The sequence below is a fragment of the Hyperolius riggenbachi genome, chromosome 6, assembly GCF_040937935.1.
Source record: "Hyperolius riggenbachi isolate aHypRig1 chromosome 6, aHypRig1.pri, whole genome shotgun sequence".
NCBI lineage: Eukaryota > Metazoa > Chordata > Amphibia > Anura > Hyperoliidae > Hyperolius > Hyperolius riggenbachi.
The window spans coordinates 328628597-328656144 of NC_090651.1; the positions used below are offsets into that span (position 1 = coordinate 328628597).

At 43.7% G+C, this 27548-nt stretch overlaps 1 protein-coding gene across 4 annotated transcripts in view; it reads right to left on the reverse strand.

Annotated features, from left to right (window-relative positions):
* Nucleotides 1-263: 263 nt before the first annotated feature.
* LOC137522904 (V-set and immunoglobulin domain-containing protein 10-like) overlaps nt 264-27548 on the reverse strand; it is a 91369-nt gene continuing 64084 nt past the window's right edge. The window contains exons 3-9 of one of the 4 annotated variants that reach the window (XM_068243045.1): nt 25066-25371; nt 23665-23778; nt 15036-15115; nt 14437-14475; nt 5004-5042; nt 2143-2192; nt 264-484 (exon numbers count right to left, since the gene is read on the reverse strand). In XM_068243045.1, coding sequence (XP_068099146.1) covers nt 391-484; nt 2143-2192; nt 5004-5042; nt 14437-14475; nt 15036-15115; nt 23665-23778; nt 25066-25371 — 722 coding nt within the window. In that variant the 3' untranslated portion in view covers nt 264-390. Of the gene's footprint in view, nt 485-2132; nt 2193-5003; nt 5043-14436; nt 14476-15035; nt 15116-23664; nt 23779-25065; nt 25372-27548 lie in introns of all 4 variants that reach the window. The other 3 variants (XM_068243047.1, XM_068243046.1, XM_068243048.1) reach the window with 3 other exon arrangements.

Below are 27548 nucleotides of genomic sequence, written 5' to 3' on the forward strand. Positions count from 1 at the left end.
AACACCGCACAAGGCGGAAATTTCTCTCTTTGCTGGGGAATTTTTCTTGCGGAAACAGCCTTTATGAATGCCCACTTTGCTAAATGGTCAGGAAAGTCTGCTGTTTTGAGCGGAAAACTTGCGGTAAAGTTTTATGAATAGAGCCCTATATTGGGCTCTTGGTGTCACCTTTTCTGTATATGGGAGGCTGCACATGGAAGAAGTGGTGGCTTAGGAAAGTGAGCCCAAGGACCAAAAAGTCAGCCCTTCTTGTAGTCACAACACTGGATCTTCATGTTTATTTTAAATCAGTGACTCAAATGATTAGAGTCAGAGGATAAGCAAGAAAATATTTTGAAGATGGAAGTCAGAACTGTAAGTCTTCATATTTCTTTCAGAATATGCAGATGATTAAAGTGTTTTCTTTGTTATCCAAAATTCAAGCACAACAATGGGGGTTGACCTAGTAGCTTTCACTGGGGATAAAAGCTTCTTTATTCCAACCCTAAAACAGAAAAAAGTATGTTAAGTGAGAAATAATAAAATACTTTAATAAAATAGGATACAATACATCTTGTAGAACATATGTCTTTGATCAAATTAAGTATGTTAGCAAACATTAAGGTAAACCTGAACTGAAAGCGATATAGCGACTACCATATGTATTTCATAGCGTTCTGCTGATCTTTTTGGCTACAGTAGTGCCTGAGTCACTCAAGCATGTGACTAATCCAGTCAGACTTCAGTCAAAAACATCTGATCTGCCTGCTTGGTCAGGGTTTTTGGCTAAGGGCCCGTTTCCACTTGTGCGGTGCGAATTAGTCGAGTGAAACGCAAAAACGAATTTGCACGTGGATGTGAATTTTACCTCGAATTTGCGGGCGTTTTCGCATATGTTAATGAGTATGCGAATTTAACCATGTCAGTGCCTGTGTGCTTTTACATTGATTTTATGCAAAAACGCCCACAAATTTGCGGTAAAATTTGCATACGAAAACGCATGCGAATTTCCTATTAAATACATTGTATGCGAATCGCACACCGCAAGGTGGTGTGCAAATTCTGAGGGCTCTGCCGTGCAGATTTTTTCTGCACAGAAAAACGCTCAGAAATCCTGACAAGTGGAAACAGTCCCATCCACTTGCATTGTCTATGCGAATCTGCATGCAGGAAACGCATGCAGATTCGCTCTAGTGGAAACGGGCCCTAAGAGTATTAGAGGTAGAGGATTAGCAGATCAGCCAGGCAATTTGTATTGTTTACAAATAAATGAATATGGCAGCCTCCATATTTTTTTATCCACAATTAGCCAGCACATAATCATCTTTACTACTGGCAGACATGAAAAAAACTAGACAGCACCAACTTCCCCTATCAATAACAACACCCCCTACATGGTTATATTTTATGGATATATATATATATATATATATATATATATATATGCACAGAGGGAAATACCAGTTGCTTGGCAGTTAGAAAAAGCTGTTATTTCTCACAATGCAACAAGGCTCACCATCGTGAAACTGTCAGGACCATGGTCATGACATCACACTGTGGGAGGGGTTTCACCACAATATCAGCCATACAGACCCTCCTGTGGATCTACTGGAGAAAAAGTAAAGATTTCTCTTGAGAAAGGGGGTATCAGCTACTAATTGGGATGAAGTTCTCCTCTATACGACCTGGTAAATCTGTCAATCGCCGTCAGCTGGTGCATAGTGTGCAAGGACGGCATGGCCACACAAGCTCCTCCATTGTGCTCCTGTCACCATGAACATTCTTTGCCTTTTCAAGCCCAGTAACTGGAAGACATACAGTATCTTGGTGGGTTAGAGGTGGATCGAGGTAGCCCGGGAGGTTGGATAGAGAGCCAATGGCCTGAAGGAGGCTGGTGGAAGCCCCAGTTATGTATCAATATTTTTTTGTCCTAGGTCTCCTGCCATAGAAGACTGGCATTCTATTAATGCACTGCATGTTCAACACAACACATTGCAGTGTGTGAACTGTTCATAGACTTTGAATTGCACCATACTGCAGTGCAGAAAACAGTGTCTGCTTTAGTGTGAAAGGAAAAAGACAAAAGGTTTTTTTTTCTTTCCTTTAAAGAACCTGCCATCAATCATGTCTTAAACTAACACATATTACATTACCATATCTCACTTGTCAGAGGCCAGTGTGCTGTACACAGATTTATCTTCATGTGACAAACTCTGTTAAATGAAAGAGAAAAAAAGTGTTTGAGGAAAGACGGAATACACATGTATAGGCAAGCACTGGGAAGCAAATATTTGACATCCCTTTTCAATAGGGCAAAATAAAATATCAACAACAAACAACAGTGTAGTAAGAATATAAATCCCAACCAACCTGCTGTAGGGTTAAGCATAGGGTAAAAGTACGCCAATACTGCAAGAGAACCTGGGCTGGTTTTACCATAAGGCACTGTAGGCACATGCCTACAGGCGCCTAATGATGGAGGGGCAGCTCACTCCCCTCCCCTTGCGCCTCCCTCCTTCCCTATGCTGTGTCCTGCGCGGAGGGTAATTAAGCGTTTAGTCACATGGCTCACAGCATTCCACTGACAAGATCCCCCTTAAAGTGTACCAGAGATGACACGTAACATGGTGAAATAGACATTTGCATATACAGTAGCAAGTATACAGACACCTATGCTGTACTCCTTTTCTTTTTTCCCTACCTGAAAACATTTATAATTAGCTATGGAACTGACAGCTTTTCTCTAGTCAGGACTCAGTCGCCTCACTGATAACAAATTACAGCTATAAAACACTTTCCTAAGCAGATACCTGGGCTTTTTACTGTGAGAGGAAAAGATAAAAAGGTCAATAGTTCATGTATTTTCACTCTGGGACTTTTGAGGCTCTGCAACTGAGCAGAGACTATGAAACATTAATGCTGCTTTGTAAAAGGTTTATACATAAAATACAACCTTGAGATATCTAAATGAGTCATTTTTAGGAGTAGAAGGGCAGATCCAATAGTTTATCTCATTACTTTATTTTCATCTCTGGTTCACTTTAAGTCAGGGCTCCACTAGTAGCTACTTAATACTGAGGGTATCTCTGGCCACCTAATGCTGAGAAACACATATAGCTACCAGTGATGACAGGCAAGGGAAGTAAGAGAGAAGTGACAGCTGTGCCAGCCAGCACACTTACAGTGTGGTTCATCGGGGGTTTGTGGGTTCCTGGAGGGTGAAGTTTGGGGTGCCAGGACATCTGTGCCGATAGGCTCCTGTGATGTAAATCCAGACCTGAAAATAACTAGTGGCGTGACTACAAATTATGGGGCCCCCAGCAAAACTTTGATGGGACCCCCCAATGCTCACACCCCTTCCCTTGCCTCCCCTTGGTGCCCTTCACAGTCTTGGGGGCTCATCTCACAAGGGTCATCAAACAAGTGTGGCTATCATGATCTTCACACCCATAACAAGTGTGGCCACAAAAACGCCTGATCTTAAAGGGACACTTAAGTCATCCCAAAAAAATGAGTTTTACTCACCTGGGGCTTCCATCAGCCCCTTGCAGCTGCCCGGTCTCCCTCCGATCCTCCTGTCACTTACGGTTTCGGCGACAGGAGCCGACAGGCTGGGAACGCGAGTGATTCTTTGCGTTCCAGGCCACAATAGCGCCCTCTATGCTGCTATAGCATATATCATATACCATACAGTAGCCTAGAGGGCGCTATTGTGGCCGGGAACGCGAGAATCACTCGCGTTCCCAGCCTGTTGGCTCCTGTCGCCGAAACTGGAAGTGGCTGCCGCCGGGGACAGGAGGATCGGAGGGAGATGGCGTGGGCACCGGACAGCTGCAAGGGGCTATTGGAAGCCCCAGGTGAGTAAAACTCATTTTTTGGGGGGATGACTTAAGTGTCCCTTTAAGTATAATCCCCTATTATGGTCATGTGCTAAAACAGGATCACAGTGATCACTACAAATCAGAGCTTTGCAAACAAAGAAACTGCTGCAATTAAAAAAAATGTAAAAAAGGCTTCACCAAATATAACATATATGAAAATTGGTGGACTTACTTGTCCAATGATGACCAAAATAGTCATTCTTAGTAAAGACTTTTAATTGTCACTTTAAAAAATGCAAATATTATGCTAACATATTAAACTATATTGGGCTCTGGCTCTCTCCTTCTTTTTGTTTTACAAGCTTACTGAATGCTGGGCTGCTTTATTTAATTAACTTCAGTTCTGCTTTAACCCATTAGCAGCTTGAATAGAGTTATCTCTGCACTGCTTTTGAGCTCAGTCGGCAGAACTCGCTGTGCTGTAAATTCTTAGAGTGCTTTGATCTCTCTCTCTACTAGCAGAACATATAGAAACCCAAAGCAGAAGTCCTCTGAGAAGTATCACACTGCCCCTAGTGACAAATGGCCAAAAATAAACATTAGAGCAGTACGAATTAGAAGCAAAGAAATGTAACAAAGAAGAAATTAAAAAGTGCTAAAATAAATTGGCCTAGAGCACTTGCATGCCTCTAAATAAATTGGCTATTAAAGGGTTAAAATAGATGGGGGCTGATTCATGAAGCTGCACTGCTATAGCAGCATGAGTGCCATTATAACACCACACTCTAAATTCAATGCTGCATGCAATGCTCGCTCTTGCAGCATAACGTGCCTTCCTTAATTATGCGCGTCACTTACATAGCAATGAACGTTCCTTTAAATGCCGGGGCCGCTGCTGTGAACTATCAAGACAGTGATACTTTACTAGAGCGCCGCTACTATATTAATTAACATAGTAACTATATGAATTAACATAGTAGCGGATGCTCTAGTGAAGTGTCACAGTCGCGATACTTCACAGCAGCGGCCCCGGCATTTAAAGGAACGTTCATTGCTATGTAAGCACTGCAAGTAACGAAGGAAGGCAAGCTATGTTGCAAGAACGAGCGTAGCATGCAGCATTGAATTTAGAGTGTGGTGTTGTAATGGAGCTCACACTGCTATAGCAGGGCAGCTTCATGAGTCAAGCCCAATGTTACTTACATCATAAATTGGTTCTGGTTGTACCCCTGGTTTTACCACCTGCAAGAGAAAGGTACAGGTGCATTATCAGTGGGTATCCTACGCTGTGCAGTTTTCCTAATAATCTCCAATTCATACAGGGGTGTAACAATAGCAAAAGCAGCCATAGCAACTGCTATGGAGCCCTGGAGAAGAGGGGGTCCAGATGGTACTTAAAGAGGAACTCCAGTGAAAATAATGTAATAAAAAAGTGCTTATTTTTTACAATAATTATGTATAAAGGATTTAGTTAGTGTTTGCTCATAGTAAAATCTTTCCTCTCCCTGATTTACATTCTGACATTTATCACATGGTGCCATTTTTACTGCTGGCAGGTGATGTCACTTGAAGGAGATGCTGCTTGCATTTTTTTGCAGCTGGAAACAGCTGTTATTTCCCACAATGCAACAAGGCTCCAACAGTGTGATGTGAGGCGCTGACATCACACTGTGGGAGAAGTTTCACCACAATATCAGACATACAGAGCCCCCTGATGATCCGTTTGAGAAAAGGGGATTTCTCATGGGAAAGGGGGTATCAGCTAATCATTGGGATGAAGTTTCTCTTTAATGTGTTCACCATTAACTTTGCTTTGTTATTCCATCCTCTTACTTTGCCTCAGTGCTCATGGACACAGTGTTCATTGCATGAGAAAGTAAATTGACCCGTCAATTCATATCCATAGGGTAGGGGCAAGTAGCATTGCTCCAGAGTGCCTAGATATGGTGGCCCCACAACAATTTTGCTATGGGGCCCTATAACCACTTCAGCCCACAGGGTTGTTCATTTTTTGCATCTGAGTATCTTTCACCTTCCATTCATTTGCCAATAACTTTATCACTACACATCACAATGAATTGATTTATATCTTGTTCTTTCCACCACCAATTAGGCTTTCTTTGGGTGATACTGTCAGGGGCCTGAGCGGAGAAACAGGGTTTGACCACAGTTTGCAGTACACAGACACTGGAACCAGGAATTAGGTGCAAAAATAATGATTTATTGCAAATGCAATAGAGCACGCATACATGCAAGCGTAATGCAGTATCACACAAACATATGTACAGCACACAATATATATGAATAACCCGGGAAGCAGTGACAAATATATGTAACACCTGACTATCTATCTATCTAAAGTGCACAATAATATATACAGGAAATAAATTCACAATCGCAGTACAGACAGGGATCAGGCAGAATATCAGAGTCAAACAGGAGAGCAAAGTCAGCAACAGGTTATCAGAAAGCACAGTACTAGGGATTAGACAAAAGCAAGGTCTCAGACAGCATAAACAGGTTTGGCAACAGGAAGGCATACATAGGAATCAGGGCAAGGAACAGGAACCAGGGTGTCCAGAACTCAGACCTGGGAACATAAAGTTCTGGCGATTAGCAGGGGGAAGAGGCAGTCCTTAAATAGTCCATGTGATAGCAAACAGGATGCAGCTGGTGGTGACGGTGAGAGTTCACTTGAAACCACCCGGAGGCCAAACAAGGAACTGCAAGTCCTTAAAATAGTATTCACAGGCCCCCTGCTGGTGGATGGTGGAGGTTCAGGACAATTCAAAGTCCCCAGAGCCCTCTGCTGGTGGAATAAAAGAAGTCCAGGACAGTCCTGTTCCATGTTGCCACCAGCAGGCAGAAAGTGGCAATACAAGGTTCCTGACATATCCCCCCCCTTAAGGAGCGGCCTCAGGACGCTCCACCATGATCTATTAACCCTACCACCAGGGTCCCAAGAGGTGGCAGGCAGCAAACACCTTGGCAGAATGGATAACAGGTGCCAATGCTGGGTGGGCAGGGAGGGAAACAAAAAATAAAAAAAAACTTTGCAACTTGGTCTGCAAGAAACTGGAACAGAAACTGGAAAACAAAAATATCAAACATAACCGCAGGCTGGTAGGTATCAGGCAGGATCCAAAAAAAAGCAAACAGAACACTGGATAGTGGATACCAAAACTGGGCGGGCAGGGAGGGAAACAATCTGAAAAAATAAAACATGAACTGGACCAGCTGTGCAATGAAAAGTTTCAAAACGTGGACCTCAGGAAGCTGGAACATGGATTGGAAATCATCAGACAAGGAAGCAGATAAAACAGGAGACTGGAGGACATCAGGCAAGGTATCAGGTTGGCAGGTCTCAGGCAACATAGCGGACTGGCAGGCATCAGGCTTGAAAACGGGTTGGCAGGGTTCAGGCAGAGCAGGAAACTGGCATGCATCAGGCTTGGCAGGAGACTGGGCAAGATCATTAGACTGAGCAGGAGACTGACAGGCATCATCAGACTTGACAGAAAACTGGAGAGGATCATCAGACTGAGCAGGAAACTGGAGAGGATCATCAGACTGAGCAGGAAACTGGAGAGGATCCTCAGACTGAGCAGGAGACTGGAGAGAATCATCAGACTGAGCAGGAGACTGGAGAGGATCATCAGACTGAGCAGGAGACTGGAGAGGATCATCAGACTGAGCAGGAGACTGGAGAGGATCAACAGGCTGAGCAGGAGACTGGAGAGGATCAACAGGCTGAGCAGGAGACTGGAGAGGATCAACAGGCTGAGCAGGAGACTGGAGAGGATCAACAGGCTGAGCAGGAGACTGGAGAGGATCAACAGGCTGAGCAGGAGACTGGAGAGGATCAACAGGCTGAGCAGGAGACTGGAGAGGATCAACAGGCTGAGCAGGAGACTGGAGAGGATCATCAGGCTGAGCAGGAGACTGGAGAGGATCATCAGGCTGAGCAGGAGGCTGGACAGGATCACCAGACTGAGCAGAAAACTGGACAGGCTCAGGCTGAACGGAAAACTGACAGGCACCAACATGCTTGGCAGGAAACTGGCATGCATCATCAGGCTGAGCAGGCGACTGAAGAGGATCATCAGGTTGAGCAGGAGACTGGCAGACATCAGGCAGGACAGGATACTGGATAAGATCATCAGGCTTGGCAGGAAACTGAGCAAGATCAGGCTGAACAGGAGACTGGCATGCATCATCAAGATGAGCAGGAGACTGGCAGGCACCAACAGGCTTGGCACCAACAGGGCAGACAGCAGTTTTGGCACCATCAGGAGCATTGGTAACAAGAGTCTGTGGAGGCTGGGCAGGAGCAGAAGTCTGTGGAGGCTGGGCAGGAGCAGAAGTCTGTGGAGGCTGGGCAGCAGCAGAAGTCTGTGGAGGCTGGGCAGCAGCAGAAGTCTGTGGAGGCTGGGCAGCAGCAGAAGTCTGTGGAGGCTGGGCAGCAGCAGAAGTCTGTGGAGGCTGGGCAGCAGCAGAAGTCTGTGGAGGCTGGGCAGCAGCAGAAGTCTGTGGAGGCTGGGCAGCAGCAGAAGTCTGTGGAGGCTGGGCAGCAGCAGAAGTCTGTGGAGGCTGGGCAGCAGCAGAAGTCTGTGGAGGCTGGGCAGCAGCAGAAGTCTGTGGAGGCTGGGCAGCAGCAGAAGTCTGTGGAGGCTGGGCAGCAGCAGAAGTCTGTGGAGGCTGGGCAGCAGCAGAAGTCTGTGGAGGCTGGGCAGCAGCAGAAGTCTGTGGAGGCTGGGCAGCAGCAGAAGTCTGTGGAGGCTGGGCAGCAGCAGAAGTCTGTGGAGGCTGGGCAGCAGCAGAAGTCTGTGGAGGCTGGGCAGCAGCAGAAGTCTGTGGAGGCTGGGCAGCAGCAAAAGTCTGTGGAGGCTGGTCAACAGCAAAAGTCTGTGACGGCTGGTCAACAGCAAAAGTCTGTGACGGCTGGTCAACAGCAAAAGTCTGTGACGGCTGGTCAACAGCAAAAGTCTGTGACGGCTGGTCAACAGCAAAAGTCTGTGACGGCTGGTCAACAGCAAAAGTCTGTGACGGCTGGTCAACAGCAAAAGTCTGTGACGGCTGGTCAACAGCAAAAGTCTGTGACGGCTGGTCAACAGCAAAAGTCTGTGACGGCTGGTCAACAGCAAAAGTCTGTGACGGCTGGTCAACAGCAAAAGTCTGTGACGGCTGGTCAACAGCAAAAGTCTGTGACGGCTGGTCAACAGCAAAAGTCTGTGACGGCTGGTCAACAGCAAAAGTCTGTGACGGCTGGTCAACAGCAAAAGTCTGTGACGGCTGGTCAACAGCAAAAGTCTGTGACGGCTGGTCAACAGCAAAAGTCTGTGACGGCTGGTCAACAGCAAAAGTCTGTGACGGCTGGTCAACAGCAAAAGTCTGTGACGGCTGGTCAACAGCAAAAGTCTGTGACGGCTGGTCAACAGCAAAAGTCTGTGACGGCTGGTCAACAGCAAAAGTCTGTGACGGCTGGTCAACAGCAAAAGTCTGTGACGGCTGGTCAACAGCAAAAGTCTGTGACGGCTGGTCAACAGCAAAAGTCTGTGACGGCTGGTCAACAGCAAAAGTCTGTATAACTTCAGACAGGGTGGCAACAGGCTGTAGAGCTTCAGACAGGGTGACAACAGGCTGGAAAACCTCCGGGGTCTGGGCCTTTGGCTGAGCACCTGGCTGGGCCGTTGGCTGAGCACCTGGCTGGGCCGTTGGCTGACACCCCGATACAGTCTGTGCGGGCTGGAGCGGAGCCTGTGCGGGCTGGAGCGAAAATTCTGTAGACTGGATGCAAGATTCTGCGGAACAAACGGTTGGATTGGTTTCTGGTGTATGTAAAATCTGCAAAAGTTGTGAAATGAAGGCTAGAGTCTGTATAACTTGTGTCACAGGAACATTGGCTGGAGGCTGCACCAGACAGGAGTCGGCTGGAGGCTGCACCAGACAGGAGTCGGCTGGAGGCTGCACCAGACAGGAACTGACTGGAGTAATGGATGCTGTTGGAAAGTATTTGCGTTTTGTTTTATGAACCAATCTGGAAACAGGAACAGGTTCTTGTGAAGTAACCGGAAATTGCCATGACCAAGGTGTGGATTTGATGGCGGTTTGTAATTTTACAGGTTTTTTACAGGTTCTGAGCTCTGTACATGGTTGGAGATATATGGAGGGTGAGCAGAAGGAGGAGAGTGGAAACAAGAAGAAAGGATCTCACGCCAGACAGTAACCAACATAGAAGCAAATTCACGCTTACAGAGCTTATGCAGCATCAGTGATTCAGTTGCATGTATACAGGCAGACACAAAACCTTCACTTTTCTCACCGTAATAATTAATAAATCCTTCTCTATCCTTTCTCAGAAAATCAAACAAATCATCAATCAGTTCAGAGTCAAAAATAAAATTAAATTCTTCCTTGCTGGGAGACTGACATTGGAGCTGTTTAACTGCAGTGGACTGGGAGTGAGTGGTATTCAGAGGGTTAACAGAAGGAATATCTAAGGGCAGGATCTCTGAATAGGCAGCAATTAAGGCAGCAGCTGGTTCATGCTTACAACATTTCTTATGCATTAACTTTTCCACGTTATTCTTACAACCTGAGACAAAATCAGTAGATTGTCTGGAATAGAATTCAAAGAAAGCACTTCTATCCCTCTTCAGATATCTATAGTACATATCTACCTGTTCAGATGTGAAATCAACATTAACTGGGTTTTTAGCAGGTAAAGCAGAAGCTACAGAACATGATGCAGAGACAATTCTCTGCCATGCAGTCAGCAAGGAGGAGGCTTTCCCATACTTGCATATTCCCCGATTGATCAGAGTCTGGAGGGAATCTATGCAAGCTTGAACAGTCTGCTTGTTTTTGTTTGAATAATAATCAAGAAATCCTGCTCGGTCACTCTCAAACAAATTAATCAGAACTGTTATCTTTTTATTGGTAAATGGAGGCAGGTAGTGGTCTCCTGGAGTGGGGAATGCAAGATCATACCACAGTTTGATTATGCATTCAAAATCAGGTGCATAAAAAGCTCCATCTTTAATATAACCATACACTTGGCTAATAAACTTTAGCAACTCTTCTCTGGGGTAGTTTGCAAAGAAATCACGACATTCATCCTCTGCATCCTCAGCCAATAATGCATAATAATCCAGATCTTGCGGACTCATTCTGACAAACAACAGATTCTCAGTATCCTGTATAACTGCAGTGGTCAGTAAATGTATGGCCAGAACTTTCTGTCAGGGACATGAGCGGAGAAACAGGGTTTGACCACAGTTTGCAGTACACAGACACTGGAACCAGGAATTAAGGTGCAAAAATAATGATTTATTGCAAATGCAATAGAGCACGCATACATGCAAGCGTAATGCAGTATCACACAAACATATGTACAGCACACAATATATATGAATAACCCGGGAAGCAGTGACAAATATATGTAACACCTGACTATCTATCTATCTAAAGTGCACAATAATATATACAGGAAATAAATTCACAATCGCAGTACAGACAGGGATCAGGCAGAATATCAGAGTCAAACAGGAGAGCAAAGTCAGCAACAGGTTATCAGAAAGCACAGTACCAGGGATTAGACAAAAGCAAGGTCTCAGACAGCATAAACAGGTTTGGCAACAGGAAGGCATACATAGGAATCAGGGCAAGGAACAGGAACCAGGGTGTCCAGAACTCAGACCTGGGAACATAAAGTTCTGGCGATTAGCAGGGGGAAGAGGCAGTCCTTAAATAGTCCATGTGATAGCAAACAGGATGCAGCTGGTGGTGAGAGTTCACTTGAAACCACCCGGAGGCCAAACAAGGAACTGCAAGTCCTTAAAATAGTATTCACAGGCCCCCTGCTGGTGGATGGTGGAGGTTCAGGACAATTCAAAGTCCCCAGAGCCCTCTGCTGGTGGAATAAAAGAAGTCCAGGACAGTCCTGTTCCATGTTGCCACCAGCAGGCAGAAAGTGGCAATACAAGGTTCCTGACAGATACATTTTGCTTAGAATTATTTTATTCTAAATCCATTTTAACAGGAATATTAAGAATGAAATGGAAAAAAATCATTATTTCTCAGTTTTTGGTCATTATAGTTTGAAATTAATACATGCTACCGTAATTAAAACCCATGTATGTTATTTGCCCATCTGTCCCGCTTATTACACCATTTAAATTATGTCCCTAGTACAATGTATGGCGCCGACATTTTATTTGGAAATAAAGGTGCATTTTTTCACTTTGCGTCCATCACTATTTACAAGCCCATATTTTAAAATATTATATTAATATACTCCTTTGACATGCATATTTAAAAAGTTCAGACCCTTAGGTAACTATTTATGTTTTTTTTTTTTTTTTAATTGTAAAACTTTTTTATTAAAAATGTTATTTGGGTAATTTTTGGTGTGGGAGGTAAACAGCTAATTTTAAATGTAAAAAAATATATATATTTATGTAATAAAAAATGGATGTGGGTGTAGTTTTACTATTTGGCCACAAGATGGCCACAGTCAAAAAGTCCTGGAAGCGTACAATCCCACTTCCATGAGCATGAATGAGGATGGGAAACTTTTCTTAACTCAGAAGAACCGCAGCCTCTGATAAGAGGCTGTCGGTTTTTCTGCTGGGGGCTTCGATCAATGAATGGGAGCTATAATCCCATTTATTGATCGCTGGGCTAACGGCTGGCACGCGCAGCCTTTCTGGACGAGAATTTTCGTCCAGATAGGCTTAAGTGGATAATGACTAGCTACATCACTGAATTCAAACACTGAACTTATGGGTGCATTCACATTGGGATTTGTGTTCACTGTAAAAACAGGAACGCAACGGAACCTTGGCTTCCTCCAGCCCCCTGTAGCCCACAAGGTCCCTCGGTATCCTCTGGGTCCCTTCCGTTCTTCCGCCGGTAGATCCTCTAGCTGCATGACTTGGCAACAGACACAACTGTCTGTGGCCCATCCGCACGCCCAGCTCGATCATGTGTCCTTTGCCATGAGTCTTTTGTGCATGCTCTTTGCATTCTTTCAAAAACTGCGCACAACATTCTTTAACTTCCCGATCACTGTGATTGGCTCACAGTAATCAGGAGGTCAGGAGCCATTGAAAATGGCTCCTGACTGATAGGAGGAAGCTCGGCTGTCACACCTAAGGTCACTTCCACCTGGAGCAGTGATCGGCGCGGCACTGCGGTAAGTCATGGCATAGACTCTACACCTCATCAGTGTTATGCTGGGCATACACGGCTCGATTTTGCAGCTCGATTCTTCGGCTCGATCGATTCCCCGCTTGATTACGCAGGCAATTCTCTTATCTTTTTCCATTATGTTCAATGTGAAATTGAACGGCGAAATGATCGGGCGGGAGATCGGACATGTTGGAAATTTTCTATCGAGCCATCTAAATGGCTCTAAAACAAACCTTGTATTCCCAGCATTAGAGAGGCGCAGATGCAGCTTAGATTCTACTTACCGCAGTCCCAAACCGAATACCTTCTATTTTAACCACTTTACCCCCGCCCGTACGGATTTCTCCGTCCCTTTTTTCATCCTTTAACCCCCAGGGACGGAGAAATCCGTACTTTCCGCGTTCCCTACGCAGTCCGCGCTCCCGTTCGTAAACATGCCGCCCGCCGCAAGTAAACACGCCGCCGCCCGCTCGCCCGGAGATCAATGAACGGGAAAATCCATTCCCGTTCGTTGATCTAAGCCCCACAATGATCCGCTGCTCTCCGAAGGGCAGCGCGATCATTGTGAAAAATAACAAACACTCACAGCCTCCTTATACTTCCTGCGAGCGTCCGGAAGGACGCTCGCAGGTCGCAATACACAAAAAGTTACTGTTGCCATCTTGTGGCCAAATAGTAAAACTACACCCTAAGCATTTTTCACATAGAAATAAATGAGGGTTACACAAAAAATTAACTCATTACCTCCCACACTCCCCAATTTTTTTTTTTGTAATTAAAAAAAAAATTCAAAAATTTACAATTAAAAAAAAAACATAAATAGTTACCTTAGGGACTGAACTTTTTAAATATTTATGTCAAGAGGGTATAACACTGTTACTTTATAAACTATGGGCTTGTAATTAGACATGGACGCAAAACTGAAAAAAATGCACCTTTATTTCCAAATAAAATATTGGCGCCAAACATTGTGATAGGGACATAATTTAAATGGTTTTATAACTGAGACAAAAGGGCAAATACATTTCATGGGTTTTAATTACAGTAGCATGCATTATTTAAAAACTATAATGGCCGAAAACTGAAATTATTTTTTTCCCCACATTTTTCCTATTTTCCCATTAAAACACATTTAGAATAAAATAATTCTTGGCATAATGTGCCACCTAAAGAAAGCCTAATTGGTGGCGGAAAAAACAAGATATAGTTCATTTCATTGCGATAAGTAATGATAAAGTTATAGACGAATGAATGGATGGAAGGAGCGCTGAAAGGTGAAAATTGCTCTGGTGCTCAGGGGGTAAAACACCTCAGTGGTGAAGTGGTTAAGAATTATACTTAGCATATCTTTTACATTCCTTCAGCATTCTCTTAGCATTTCTGCAACCTTACTGCTATAGTTCATTAATATCAGTTCTGCTTTATAATAAATATGTTTACTTACTTCATAAATTGGTTCTGGTTGTACACCTGGTTTTCCCATCTGCGAGAGAAAGGCAGAGGGGGATTATTAGTGTGCATCTTCCACTGGGCAGTTTTCTTAACTGGCTCGGCTTGTAGTTAAAACTATACTGCACGAGTGGCTGCCCAAACCGGATAGTTTTAACATTGCCAATCCTGAGCACAGGAGGAAATAGTGCATCCCCACCGGCACAGAACTCTAAACACAGCTGAGCTTCGTAACTTGGTCAGGACCCGTTTTCATTGGCTCCTGATCTACTGATCACTGTGAGCCAATCACAGTGATCAGGAAGTGTGAAAAGAAGAAAAACAAAAAAAAGCTCTGGTCCTTAAAAGGACTAGATCCTGCGGTCCAGAAGTGTGACTTTCTTTTTTGATCCAATTTTTGTGCGCGGTCTAATTTTTCTGAGTGACTTTTTGCAATATTGACGGTTTTGCTGTAAAAGCACACCACGTTTTTGTAATTTCTATTCATTTAGCGCATACTACCATTGTTTCTGAGGATGGTAAAAATGTATATGCTAAAAAAGGATTTATTATGTATGGAGTGTGTAATCAGAGGTACATGCTGACAGGTCTTACTTGCATTGATGGCAGAGTTTTTTCATATATGTTTGAAGTTATAACATCTGAAATCACATAAACTGGTGCTTCCGGAGGCTCTGTGGAAATAATTATATTTTTGTAATGCTGAAAAGACAAAAACATTTTGAAGATTATAAAAGACAATTTTAGGATACAGGCGGCATATACAATTCCCTTTTTCCCCTGAGTTTGCTCCTAGGAGATTTTTTCTTCCCTTTAGAGCAAGTGGGAAGTGAAAATTAAAAAAAAACTAAAATAAAAAAACAGATACTCACCTAAGAAGAGGGAAGGCCTTGGGTCCCATGGAGCTACCCGTTCACCTCACAATGCACGCGTTCCAGCGCTGGATCTCCTGTTAGCAGTCCCGGACTCCTCGGTCGGAGATTGCTCTCTTTTGTCACTTCTGCTGCTGAGGGAAACTTAGGCAATCTTCAGGAGCCGAGTGCTCCTGAAGATTGGCCGCTCCATACTGCGCATGCATGAACATGCTCTCTCGCGCACTGTTGCATGCGCAGTATGGCGCGGCCAATCTTCAGGGAGCACTCAGGATTCCAAAGATTGTCGGAGTCTCCACAGTGGCAGAAGTGAGCAGTCTCTGACTCATTGGTCGAGTACCTCTAACGGGGGATCCAGCGCTGGAACGTGGGCACTGTGAGGAGAACGGGTGGGCTCTATAGGACCCAGAGCCTTCCCTCGCCTTAGGTGAGTATCTTTTTTCTTTTCTTTCTTTTTTTTGCTTCAAACTTGCTTATAAAATAATTTTCAGCACTTTGCAAATGAAAAAGTATCAAAAGGTGAACATAGTGCTATCAAAATTATTTTAAGTGTTTTATTGATTGCTGATCGTTCAAACTGCATTTTATTGTCAACACATGAAAATGTAAACTAAGAAAACTCAGGAGAAAAGGTTAATTGTATATGGGCCAGGGAGTGCACCTCACCTACCTCCTCATAGGTTGCATGATTTGCCACGCTACAACTAGTGTTGGGTGAACAGTGTTCGCCACTGTTCGGGTTCTGCAGAACATCACCCTGTTCGGGTGATGTTCGAGTTCGGCCAAACACCTGATGGTGTTCGGCCTTTTAAGTTCGGGTTCGCCCCGAACTACTAAATGGCCGCCGAACAGGGCCCTGTTCGGCCGAATACTGCCCCCCTATGGGGTCGCAGGCATAAGGGGGGAGCATGCCCCGATCGCGGGGGGGGGGGGGGTCGGAAATTCCCCCCACCCCCTCCGCTAGCGCTCCCCCCTCGGCCCGCTTCCCCATACAAAAGTTTGGCAAAAGTAAAATAGTACCGGTGGTGGTGGTGGCCTTGCACTGTGAAGTGAGTGAGGAGGAGAAGGAGTCCGGAGAGTGACGCGTTGAGGGAGGCCGGGCAGCGGGCGGTTCAGCGGTAGTACCCTTGTGGCACTTCCGCGCTTTCTCTGACCTCACGTCCTCTGCGTGATGACGCATACGAGGGTACGCGTGACGCGTACCCTTGTATGCAGAGGACGTGAGGTCAGAGAAAGGGCGGAAGTACCACAAGGGTACTACCGCTGAACCGCCCGCTGCCCTGCCTCCCTCAACGCGTCACTCTCCGGACTCCTCCTCCTCCTCACTCACTTCACAGTGCAAGGCCACCACCACCACCGGTACTATTTTACTTTTGCCAAACTTTTGTATGGGGAAGCGGGCCGAGGGGGGAGCGCTAGCGGAGGGGGTGGGGGGAATTTCCGACCCCCCCCCCCCGCGATCGGGGCATGCTCCCCCTTATGCCTGCGACCCCATAGGGCCCCCAAAATCGGGATGTTAGGGGAGTTCGGGGTTCGGCCCGAACATGCCGAACATCGCGGCCATGTTCGGCGAACTTTCCCGAACCCGAACATCCAGGTGTTCGCCCAACACTAGCTACAACCAGTGGAGAGGTAATTTTATTTCAGGGATATTTCAGGGTAAATCCAGTTTTGCTCCATATACATATATATATATATATATATATATATATATATATTTATTTACTAGCTGATTGCCCGGCGTTGCCCGGGTATGTATTTGGCTGGTGTTGGCTCCACCTACTTTTTCTAATCCTAACACACAATTACTCACTGACCAAGTTTGTGAGCTTTGCATTGTTTGGCACCAATAATTTGCATTGAAATGAAACAAATCTAATTGGCTGTGTGTGGCTCCATCCCCTTTTCTGAATTTGAACCCCAGTCACCCAATAACCAACTGTACCAGGTTTGAGGCCTGTGCCATTAACAGTGCAAGAATCGTAGCAATTAAATATTCCCCTTGAAAAGCAATAGGTGAAGTTTGATTCACTTTTGTAGGCTCCACCCACTTTTCTGAATATTAATCCCAGTCACCCAGTGACCAACTGTGCAACGTTTAAAAACCCTGCCATTAACAGAATTGCTGCAGTTTACATTTTCCCAGTGAAATTTGTATTTGTCTCCAGCCACTGATGACCCGGCGTTGCCTGTGTATGTATTTGACTGGTGTTGGCTCCGCCCACTTTCTAACCCTAACACACAAACACTCAATGACCAAGTTTGTGAGCTTTGTGAGCTTTGGGATCCTTGGCATCAATAATTTGTATATTCCCATAGAAATTAAACAAATCAGATAGGCTGTTTGTGGCTCCACCCCTCTCCAGCATTTGAACCCCAGTCACCCAATGACCAACTGTAGCAGGTTTGAGGCATCTGCTATTAACAGTGGGAAAATGGCAACAATTTAAATATTCCACTTGAAAATCAACAGGTGAATTTTGATTGGCTATTATAGGCTCCACCCACTTCCCTGAATATTAATCTCAGTCACTCAGTGACCATCAGGGCAAAGATTGGGAATCCTGAAATAAACAGTGTAAGAATGGCTACAGTTTCACTTTCCCAGTGAAATTTGTTTTTGGCTCCGCCCACTTTTTGTAACCTGGACACAAAGTCACTACTCAATGCCCAAGTTTGTGAGTTTTGGGGTCCTTGGCATCAATAATTTGTATTTTCCCATGAAATGAAACAAATCTGATTAACTGTTTGTGGTTCTGTCCCTTTTCTGAATTTGAACCTCAGTGACCCAATGACCAACTGTACCAGGTTTGAGGCTTGTGCCATTAACAGTGCAAGAATGGCAGCAATTTTAATATTCTCCTTGAAAAGTGACATGTGATTTTTGATTGGCATTTTTAGGCTCCACCCACTTTTCTGAATATTAATCCCAGTCACCCAGTAACCAGCTATGCTAAGTTTGAGAACCCTGCCATTAACTGTGAAGAAGGGCTGCAGTTTCCCAGAAAATTCTGTTTTTAACTCCACCCACTTTTTGTAACCTTGACACACAGTCACTACTCAATGACCAAGTTTGTGAGCTTTTGGGTTCCTGGCATCAAAATTGTGCTAATGGAAGCAGTTTATCCAGCAAAGAAATATGGCTGTTTTTGGCTCAGCCCCTTTACTGAATTTGAACCCCAAACACTTAACGCCCGACTGTAGCAGGTTTGAGGCCTCTGCCATTAACAGTGTGAGAACGGCTGCAGTTTCAATATTCCCCTTGAAAATCAATAGGTGAATTTTGATTGGCTCTTGTAGGCTCCACCTACTTTTCCAAATATTAATCCTAGTCACCCAGTGACCAACTGTGTGAAGTTTGAGAACCTTGCCATTAACAGTGTAAGAAAAGCTGCAGTTTACATTTCCCCATGTAAAAAGTTAGTTGTTTTTGGCTCCGCCCACTATTTCTAATCTTGACATACAGTCAGTTAATGACCAAGTTTATGAGCTTTGGGGTCTTTGGCATCAAAAAGTTGCATTTTACCATTGAAATTAAACAAATCTGATTGGCTGTTTTTGGCCCGCTACCATCAGAATTTAAACCCCAGTCTCCCAGTGACTGACTGTAGCAGATGTTAGGCCTCTGCCATTAAGAGTGCATGAATGGCAGCAATGTAAATATTCCCCTTGAAAATCAAAAGGTGAATTTTGATTGGCTGCTGTAGGCTCCACCCACTTTTCTGAATATTAGTCCCAGTCACCCAGTGGCCAACTGTGTCACGTTTGAGAACCCTGCCAATAACAGAATGGCTGAAATCAATCTAACAAATCTGATTGGCTGTTTGTGGCTCCACCCCTTTAGTGAATTTGGACCCCAGTCACCCAATGACTGACTGTATCAGGTTTGAGGCCTCTGCCACTAACAGTGTAAGAATGGTAGCAATGTGAATATTCCCCTTGAAAATCAATATGTACATTTTGATTGGCTGTTGTAGGCTCCACCCACATTTCTGAATATTCATCCCAGTCACCCAGTGGCCAATTGTGTAAAGTTTGGGAACCCTGCAATGTAAAAAATGAAGTTGTTGGCACCACCCACTTTTTCTAACCATGACATACAGTCACTCAATCATCAAGTTTATCAGCTTTGGGGTCCTTGGTATCAATACTTTGTATATTCCCATTGAAAAAAAAACAAATCTGGCTGTTTGTGGCTCCACCCCCTTCCTGAATTTGGACCCTAATCACCCAGTGACCAACTGTACCAGGTTTGAGGCATCTGCTATTACCAGTATAAGAGAATGGTAGCAGATGAAACATTCCCTTTGAAAATCAAAAGGTGAATTTTTATTGGCTGTTGTAGGGTCCACCCACCTTCCAAAATCCTAATCTGTCACCCAATGACCAACTGTGCAAAGTTTGAGAACCCTGCTATTAACGGTGTAAGAATGGCTGCAGCTTATATTTTCCAGTGAAATTTGTTTTTAGCTCCGCCCACTTTTTGTAACTTTGATACACAGTCACCCAGTGACCAAGTGTGTGAGTTTTCAGGTTACTGGCATCAAAAATGTGTGATTTGAAGCAGTTTATCCACCAAGGAAATCTGATTGGCTGTATGTGGCCCCGCCCCTTTAGTGAATTTGGACCCCAGTCACCCACTGACTGACTGTAGCAAGTTTGAAGTCTCTGCCATTAAAAGTGTAAGAATAGCAGCAGTTTAAATATTCCCCTTAAAAATCAATAGGTGAATTTTGATTGACTGTTGTAGGCTCCACCCATTTTCTTGAATCTTAATCGCATTCACCCAGTGACCAACTGTGGCAAGTTTGAGAACCCTGTGATTAACAGTCTAAGAATGGCTGCAGTTTACATTTTACGATGTAAAATGAACGGCTGAAATTTGATTTGCTGTTTTATGCTCCGCCCACTTTTCCTGGATTTGTAACCTCGGTCACCAAGTGACCAACTGTGCCAAGTGTGGGGACTCTGGCTTGATTACTGTGAGAATGGCAGCCTTTTACATTTTTTCCATTGACTTGAATGGGTGGAATCTGATTAGCTGTTTGTAGCTCCGCCCACATGTTCAGGGGGGCCGCAAGACCCCCAGAACATATCATCCCAGGTAGTAAGGGATCTGTGTACCAAGTTTAGTTCAAATCGGTCAAGCCGTTTTTGCGTGATCTCGGCATACACACACACACACACACACACGCACACGCACACGCACACGCACACGCACACGCACACGCACACGCACACGCACACACACACACACACACACACACACACACATACATCCGATTTTATATATATAGATTTTTTATTTTTTTTAAGGGGCACTATCGTGAAAAATTGTAAAATTTAAAATATGTGCAAACATAAACAAATAAGAAGTACGTTTATTCCAGAGTAAAATGAGCCATAAATTATTCTCAGCAAGGCTTTTATTCTTTATAAAGATATTCCATAAAAAGGATTTACGCACGTTAGAGCAGCCTGTAACGCAGCCCACCGCACAGTAATGAAAAATCAATGGGGCTGTTCACAGTGCGGACGTTGCGTTACATTGTAACGCTGCGTCACAAGACAACGTACTGCATGCAGTACTTTGGACGCGGCTGAGCCGCGTTAGACTGCTTGCACATGCTCAGTAATGTGGGGGAGGAGTGGAGAGCGGCCAGGCACATGGCTAATTAATATGCACTGCACGTTATGACGTGCAGTGTTTACTTCCTGGAGCAGCCGCTCTGTGCGGCGATTGGCCGGCGGGACCACGTGATGCCGCATGCGCACAAGAGTGCGCATCACAGCATCACTGACGCCAGAGTGAGCTGCACAATGCGGCTCACTCTGACGTCCAGATCCAGCACCACCAGGCGTTCCGTTAGGGGGACGTTATGCGACCTTAACGCCCCCTCTAACGCAACGTCCTGGTGTGAAATTAGCCTAAAACAATGATGCCGGCCAGCCTCCCTGCTCGCTACACAGCTTTTTGGCAGTCGGAAAGAGCAACTGCCATTCACTAAGTCCTTTTGAAAATAAATAATTCCCTGAGAATCCCCCATGAAGAGATGGACTCTGTCGCTTCTGTCAGATTTATACTACCTACTGTAAGTAACAGCAAAATAGGAAAAAAGTAATTTATGGCTCATTTTACTCCGGAAAAAATGTACTTCTTATTTGTATATTGTATATTGGCGCTTTGAGTCCGCCAGGAGAAAAGCGCGATATAAGTGTTCTGTGTTTGTTTGTTTGTATATGTTTGCACATATTTTAAATTTTACAATTTTTCGCCATACAGTAGTGCCCCTTTAATTAGATAACATTGATTAAAAAAAAACAAAAAACAGTTTGAAAACTCTGAAAAAAATGGCTTCTATAAACTAAGAAACTACCAAACTATCATTCACTATTTATTTATTAAAAAAAAAAAAAAAAAAAAAAAGATCAGAAGAATCAGCTACTCCCAATTAACTTATATGGATAAAAATTGAAATTTTGAAGACTGATTTCTCACTCAAATAAGAAAAAAAGCTTTTGATTTTCTTGCACAATTGATGGTTTAAACTGAATTTCAATAACATTTAATCTTGTAATTGAATCATGTGTGGCCATCTTTAGATTCTCATGAGATTGGCAGCCAATTTTGCCATGTAGCTGTGTTAGGTGAGGATTTAATGTGTAAACAATTATGAATTACAGCGAAGAAATCTAAGATCTTAGTAAAATAGCAGCATGATTCAGTCAGTTTTAGCTTTTAATATTAAAACAGAGATGTATCAATTGTTTTACATCTATTTATGATCATTTTATCTAAACGATTTTTGAGATTCTTGCCGATTGTAAGTTTGATGAAAATCTTGTGAAACTGTTACCAACGATATTGCTCATGCCTAAAGATTACTAATGGAAGTATCAATGCAACAGTAAGGCCTGGAACCCACTACAAATCGCGATCAATAATCGCAATCGCTAGCGATTTGTATGATCATTTTGTGAGCGATTTCATGAGCGTTTTCTGGCAATTTTGATAATGATTTTAAAAAGTGTAAGCATTTTGCCAGCGATTGTGTAATGATTAGCGATTAGCCTTTTTAACTCTAATTGGTCCTTTCAATTAATTTACATTTTTTTACATTGTGTAGTAAATTCAAAACGCTAGCAAAATCGCTCTGTGTAGATTTTGACGAGCAATTACGCCAGCGTTTATATACTTTACATTGCAGAAACGCTAACGCTAAACGCTAAAAATGCTGCATGTCTTACATTTGCAATTTTGGTAATCACAATCACTCCAGTGGACTATGGCCCATCCATTAACATTAGCTGAGCATTTAGGGAAATCGCTAGCGTTTTGATTCGCTCCCTAAACGCTCACAAAATCGTTCTAGTGGGTTTATGCCCTAAATAAGATTTGCAGATAGGTGCACAAACAAGAATATAAGTTAAAGAACTACGTAATTCTCTTTTGCATACACGCTCATAGGGCTTGATTCACTAAACCATGAAACCGTTAGCGCGTCGGAGTTATCACGTTTAGTGAATCAAGCCCATTGTGTGAAATGTTGTTTCCGCTTGTGCTCACAGTATTTAAATTACATTGTTGCTTGGAATATCAGTGTGTGTGGACAACATCATTTAACCTCCCTGGCGGTCAATTAAAACTGCCAGGGGGCAGCGCAGCAGTTTTTTTTTTTTTTTTAAATCATGTAGCTAGCCTAGCGCTAGCTACATGACAGCCGCTGAGCAGCGGCATCCCCCAACCCCCTCTGATCGCCTCCGGCAATCAGGCCCATCAGGAAATCCCGTTCTGAACGGGATTTCCATTAGGGCTTCCCCCGTCACCATGGCGACGGGCGCGATGACGTCACCGACGTCATGGACGTCATGACGTCCGAGGGAGTCCCGATTCATCCCTCAGCGCTGCCTGGCACTGATTGGCCAGGCTGCACGGGGGTCTCGGGGGGTGGGGGACACCCTCTAACGGGGCGAGCGGCGGCGAATCGGCAGGGAGCGGCGGAGATCGGTGAGTTCACGCAGCTAGCAAAGTGCTAGCTGCGTGTAACAAAAAAAAAATCACGCAAATCGGCCCAGCAGGGCCTGAGAAATACTCCTGCTCAGCATAGCCCGAGCTCAGCTCGGGCTTACCGCCAGGAAGGTTAAAAGACTTGTTGTTTATTTCGGTGGGGAAATGTAATTCACTCAACATCACGTCTCATTTGTGTGCAAAAGATTTTGTCTAGACTGGTTATGGACATTCTGTCCATGTCTAGAGGACACTATAACAATGGATCACACTGGCAAGAGGATGTGTTTTATGGGGATGGGGCACAGACAACAGTAAATTACAATAACAAGATGTCACATACGTTTTCTTCTCCTTAGTATGAACAGTGTGGCGATGGTGGTTATAATGATTACTCCACTTAATACTCCAATCACAATTCCAAATATCTCTCCACCGTTCAGGTCTCCGGAAGCAGCTGTGAAATAAAGAAGATGCTGGGAGTACATATACCCTAGACATGAATGTATACATTTATTATCAAAAATTTCATTAGACATGTACCACTATATAAGCCACATACATTTAAAAACAATTAAAACTCGCTTGATCATAGACTATATCCGCAGCATAGCAATTGGGCATTAAGCATAGGTGCACCTATATATTATCATCCGGAATTTAAATCTTCAGGCCCCTTTGTACTCGGCTATAGCACTATGAATTGACATCACTCTCTGGGTAGCTTATCTTCAATCCAGCCCGTGTGCTTAGTAGCACGCCTCTGTACAGTAAACTGTGCTTACACCCTCATTACAAGCACCAGACATTGAAATGCAAAACCACCTGTTAGCCAAGCAACAACCGAAGCTTTCAATGGTCGTTTCCGCAACTCCAGCAAGGGTTGCTATGCTGAGGATATAGTCTATGATCAAGCGAGTTTTAATTGTTTTTAAATGTATGTGGCTTATATAGTGGTACATGTCTAATGAAATTTTTGATAATAAATTTATTACCCTTTGCAAGCTCAGGCTCCCTTTGATGTATGTTGGGAATCTTTAAAATTGGTAAGGTGAGACAGAGCATGATAACTGGATAGGTAGATATCCCACATTTATACAATTTTTGGTTTTGGATGAATGTATACATAATGTGTGTTTGTTATTGAGGGAAAAAATGTAGGATGCTCCAATTCCTCCTTCTGAAGATGCTGGTCAGCCTGTTCACAACTTACAGGGAATGTGGGCTGGTGGTCAGCTGGAACGGAGTAAGAAAAGAGTGTGCCCCACCACTAATTTACGTAGAAGCTTGCATGTTTTCCAAACAAGGTTGCAACTAAAAATCTTGATCCTCCTAGTGATTTTTGTTGTCCTTTTCCCAACAGCATTCTTACCCCCTTCCCACCCTGTACGGTGACCTCCACGGACTGGTAGCCACTATGATCCTCTCAAATAACAATGCAGCCAGCCTGAATTAGAGGGGTGGGGGCAAGTAGTTGCCCCTACAGTTTCTGCTTCCAACACTGAAGGTTCCTTTCTGGAGTGATAAACCTTGCTGGGGTGACAAAATCCAGATACAGATTCTAGAGCGGAAATATGTCACTTAGGAATTCCCAGCAGGAGCTGCGTGACTCTTTTGCATTGAAGGGTACAGTTAAAAATATTACAAAGATAAGTGGAAGGTGAACCACATATTTCTAAGTGTTAATATATGAGTATATGTATATCATTTATTTTGGAGCAAACACAGTTGCAGCTTTTCTTACCTGATGGAGTTACTTGAAGATTAAACATGAAACTTGAGCTTCCTATAATATTTCTGGATCTGCACTCATAGCTGCCATTATCGCTGCTGACCACACTGGAGATGTGGAGAGTGGACTGAGAACCACGAGATGTCACATAAAGCCTTCCATTAGCTGTGTCAAAGGGAACTGGGTCTGGATTGACAAGGAACCAGCTGAATTGTGGATGGAGAATGTTTGGCATTAGGTTGACTGTCAAGGTTGCATCCTCTCCTGCTGACAGTGAAGTCACCATAGTGTTGTTGTGACTTGTTGATTTTGGGAGTTCTGATGAGAGAACATAATAAAGAGACATTGGGCATTTTTAGCACATAAAACATCCTCACTGATTCTTCTTGATCGACTAGATGTATAATGATCCTTCCCCCCTTTGTTTACCCAATGGCTGAATACTTCAGTAAGTAGCAGGGAAGCATTGTGGCAGCTCTGAAATGCAACATACTGTGGCTGATACAGTACTACTTTTCACTTCACCTCTCCTCTCAGCAACACTATGAAACTCCTCCCACCTACGGATGACACAATATCTTACCAGTCTTTTGAAAGGCAGATAACTTCCATGGCACCATTTCAGAAAGAGGTGTGGCTAACCAACAGAACTTGGATTTTTTGGGGGTAGAAGTCATTTTTTAGACATTTTACCTGCTACTGTTAACTGCTGTGTTGATGTGGTGTGCTTTATTTTTATACCAGAGGCAGTGGCGTAGCACTAGGAGTTGCAGAGGTAGCGGCCGCATTGGGGCCCTTGGGCCAGAGGGGCCCTCCCTCAACCACATTATTAGCTCTCTATTGGTCCTGTGCTCATAATAATCACTTCTATAGATACTTTGAATAGTGGTAATCATTAACAAACTGCCCCCCCCCTCCTTCCCTTCTTGCACTTCTGACACTGTAGTTGCCTGTGGCAGGTTTTGGTCCGCCATATCAATTGTTATGTATAGAGTGCTTAGGGGGCCCCAAAGTAAAACTTGCATTGGGGCCTACAGCTTACTTGCATCGGGCCCACAGATTACTGTTGCCAAGGTTGCATAGACGAGCAAAAGGAGTTTAATGTCAGGTATGTGAATTCTTAGCTGGCTAAAGATTAACAAAACTTGGGATAAGTAGGGTAGCACCCCGGTATTAAAGTATATCTAAATCTAGAATGAAAACCCCATAGCAGGAGTAGTGATGATTATTTCAGCACTGCCACACCTTGCTCTTCGTTCTCAACCACATTTTTTGTTTGTGTGTGTAGTGGAGTGTGTGGCCTCCTTCCATCCCAAGCATCCATTCAAACGTTCAGAGATAAGACCATGTTGTCTATCGAAGATCTGACTGGTCCTGGTTTCCACAAACTAACTTTTGATAACAGATAATGATTTTTTACTGAAAATATTTTTTTTTCTTCTGGGATGAACAGCCAGGTGTAAGTTTTTAAAAGTTATTTGAAACTGAATCACGTGGCAATTTCTTTTTCCCTGATGGCTTGACTTGAATTGTTAGAGTGGTTCAGGGAGATATAATTTCAACAAAGTTAATTGTCCACCACAGAGTCCAGATCCTAACCCTATTGAGATTCTTTAGGATATGCTGGAGAAGAATATACATAGTGGTCCAACTCTGGATGGAAATAAATGTGACATTGGAGAAACTCATCAAACAATCCTACAGTGAATTTGTGCCATTATCAGTGACGGTCAAATACATTATTATTTATTTATTTATTTGGTCAAACAGGGCTCGATTCAGTAAACGGTGCTTACCCAGTTGGGCATGCTAACTAGGGTGCTAAGTAGTTAGCACATACAAACTAGTGATGCTCAAATACCCCTTTTTAAAATTCGAGTTTGGTCGAATTCGAATAGTAAATTATTCGAGGTCAGTCGAATATTCGAGTCGAATAATTTTTACTATTCGATTCGACCTCGGACTTCGAGCTCACTATTCGAGTCGGTATTCGAGCTCACTATTCGAGCTGACTATTCGAATTGGCCTTAAATAGCTTCCAACACTTGTTTTGAGGGTGAATGATGCAAGAAACATCTTTTTTTCCAAGTAACAACAGCAAGTGATTATGTGGGGATGTTCCTTTAAAAAAAAATGTGGAAAGAGAAGTTGTGTCCTTAATTTTGTTCAGTAGTGTTACTGTATATACTTGTTCTTCTTCTTCTTTATCTTTCTTCTTCTTCTTCTAGATCTTCTTCTTCTATATCTTCTTCTTCTTCTTCTATATTGTCTTCTTCTTCTTCTTCTTCTTCATCATCTTCTTCTTCTTCTTCATCATCTTCTTCTTCTTCTTCTTCATCATCTTCTTCTTCTTCTTCATCATCTTCTTCTTCATCTTCTTCTTCTTCTTCATCTTCATCTTCTTCTTCTTCTTCTTCATCTTCATCTTCTTCATCTTCTTCTTCTTCATCTTCTTCTTCTTCTTCATCTTCTTCTTCTTCATCTTCTTCTTCTTC